The 962-nt window shown below is 37.4% G+C and overlaps 1 protein-coding gene across 1 annotated transcript; it reads right to left on the bottom strand.

The window, feature by feature from the left end:
• Nucleotides 1-467: 467 nt before the first annotated feature.
• On the bottom strand, nt 468-962 carry LOC133825714 (uncharacterized). Its single transcript, XM_062258623.1, has one exon. It carries the CDS (start codon nt 960-962, stop codon nt 468-470), a length of 495 nt encoding a protein of 164 aa, XP_062114607.1.

The raw sequence follows: 962 nt of genomic DNA on the forward strand, positions 1-962 counted from the left end.
GCATTACAAGAGACTTGTGGTATCAGAAAGTGCAACCTTGACTGGCTTCCACACCATCAGATACTTGTATATTTTGTTTTTTTATTGGACATATTTTACAAGAGCGATTATGATAGGCATTTAATTTTTTATGATGACTATATATATATACAGGTTCTTTACATCTTCTGTTTGTGTTTTTTGGTATTTTTGTGATAACTATAGAAATATAACTATTGTAAAGGTATAATAGGCTATTATCGAGCAACCACTGAGCTAAGAAAATAATCAGGTTTAAAATTCATTTTTACAAGTCTGTCATCGAGCAGTTTTCGAGATGTTATCGAGCCCATATTGAGCTATAATCGAAACATATTGAGTTTATATCGAGCTACACAGAATTTGGCAACAAAAAAAAGCAAAATAAAACAAGGGAAGCTAAGCAAAGTTAATAATAAAAATGCATCTAAATTGATACAACTAGTTTATTATCTAGCTTTGCATGAAGCCCTGTTGTTGCCAAGACCACCACACATACTACACTTACGCTCTTTGCGCAATACTTCGCCTGTCGATGGATAACGTTTTGTCTTCGTTCTTCCTACCTTTTTCTTCTTCGGGCGACTAGCTGGTTGTTTCGCAACGGGTACCACAACTTCTATATTCTTTATGTCCTTGGGAACTATCCACTCATCCTCGTTTCCAGTTAGGTAAATTGTTTCTTTATACGACTCCCCCCACATCTCAGTAGTGTAGAATGGGGAGCACAGTGAGTAAATGTTAACACTGCGGTCGATGGCTGCAGCCACTGCATGAACACAAGGTATCCCTATAATCGGAAACATGTCACATGAGCATGATTTGGTCATCAAATTCACCTCACCATCACCATCTAGGTCTACCATGTGAAATTCGAACTGTCCAAGAGCGTGGACTTTCAAGTACCTTGCATCAGCTATAATACTTGCCAAATCTTTCTCCAT

Source organism: Humulus lupulus, chromosome 3 (genome assembly GCF_963169125.1).
Source record: "Humulus lupulus chromosome 3, drHumLupu1.1, whole genome shotgun sequence".
NCBI lineage: Eukaryota > Viridiplantae > Streptophyta > Magnoliopsida > Rosales > Cannabaceae > Humulus > Humulus lupulus.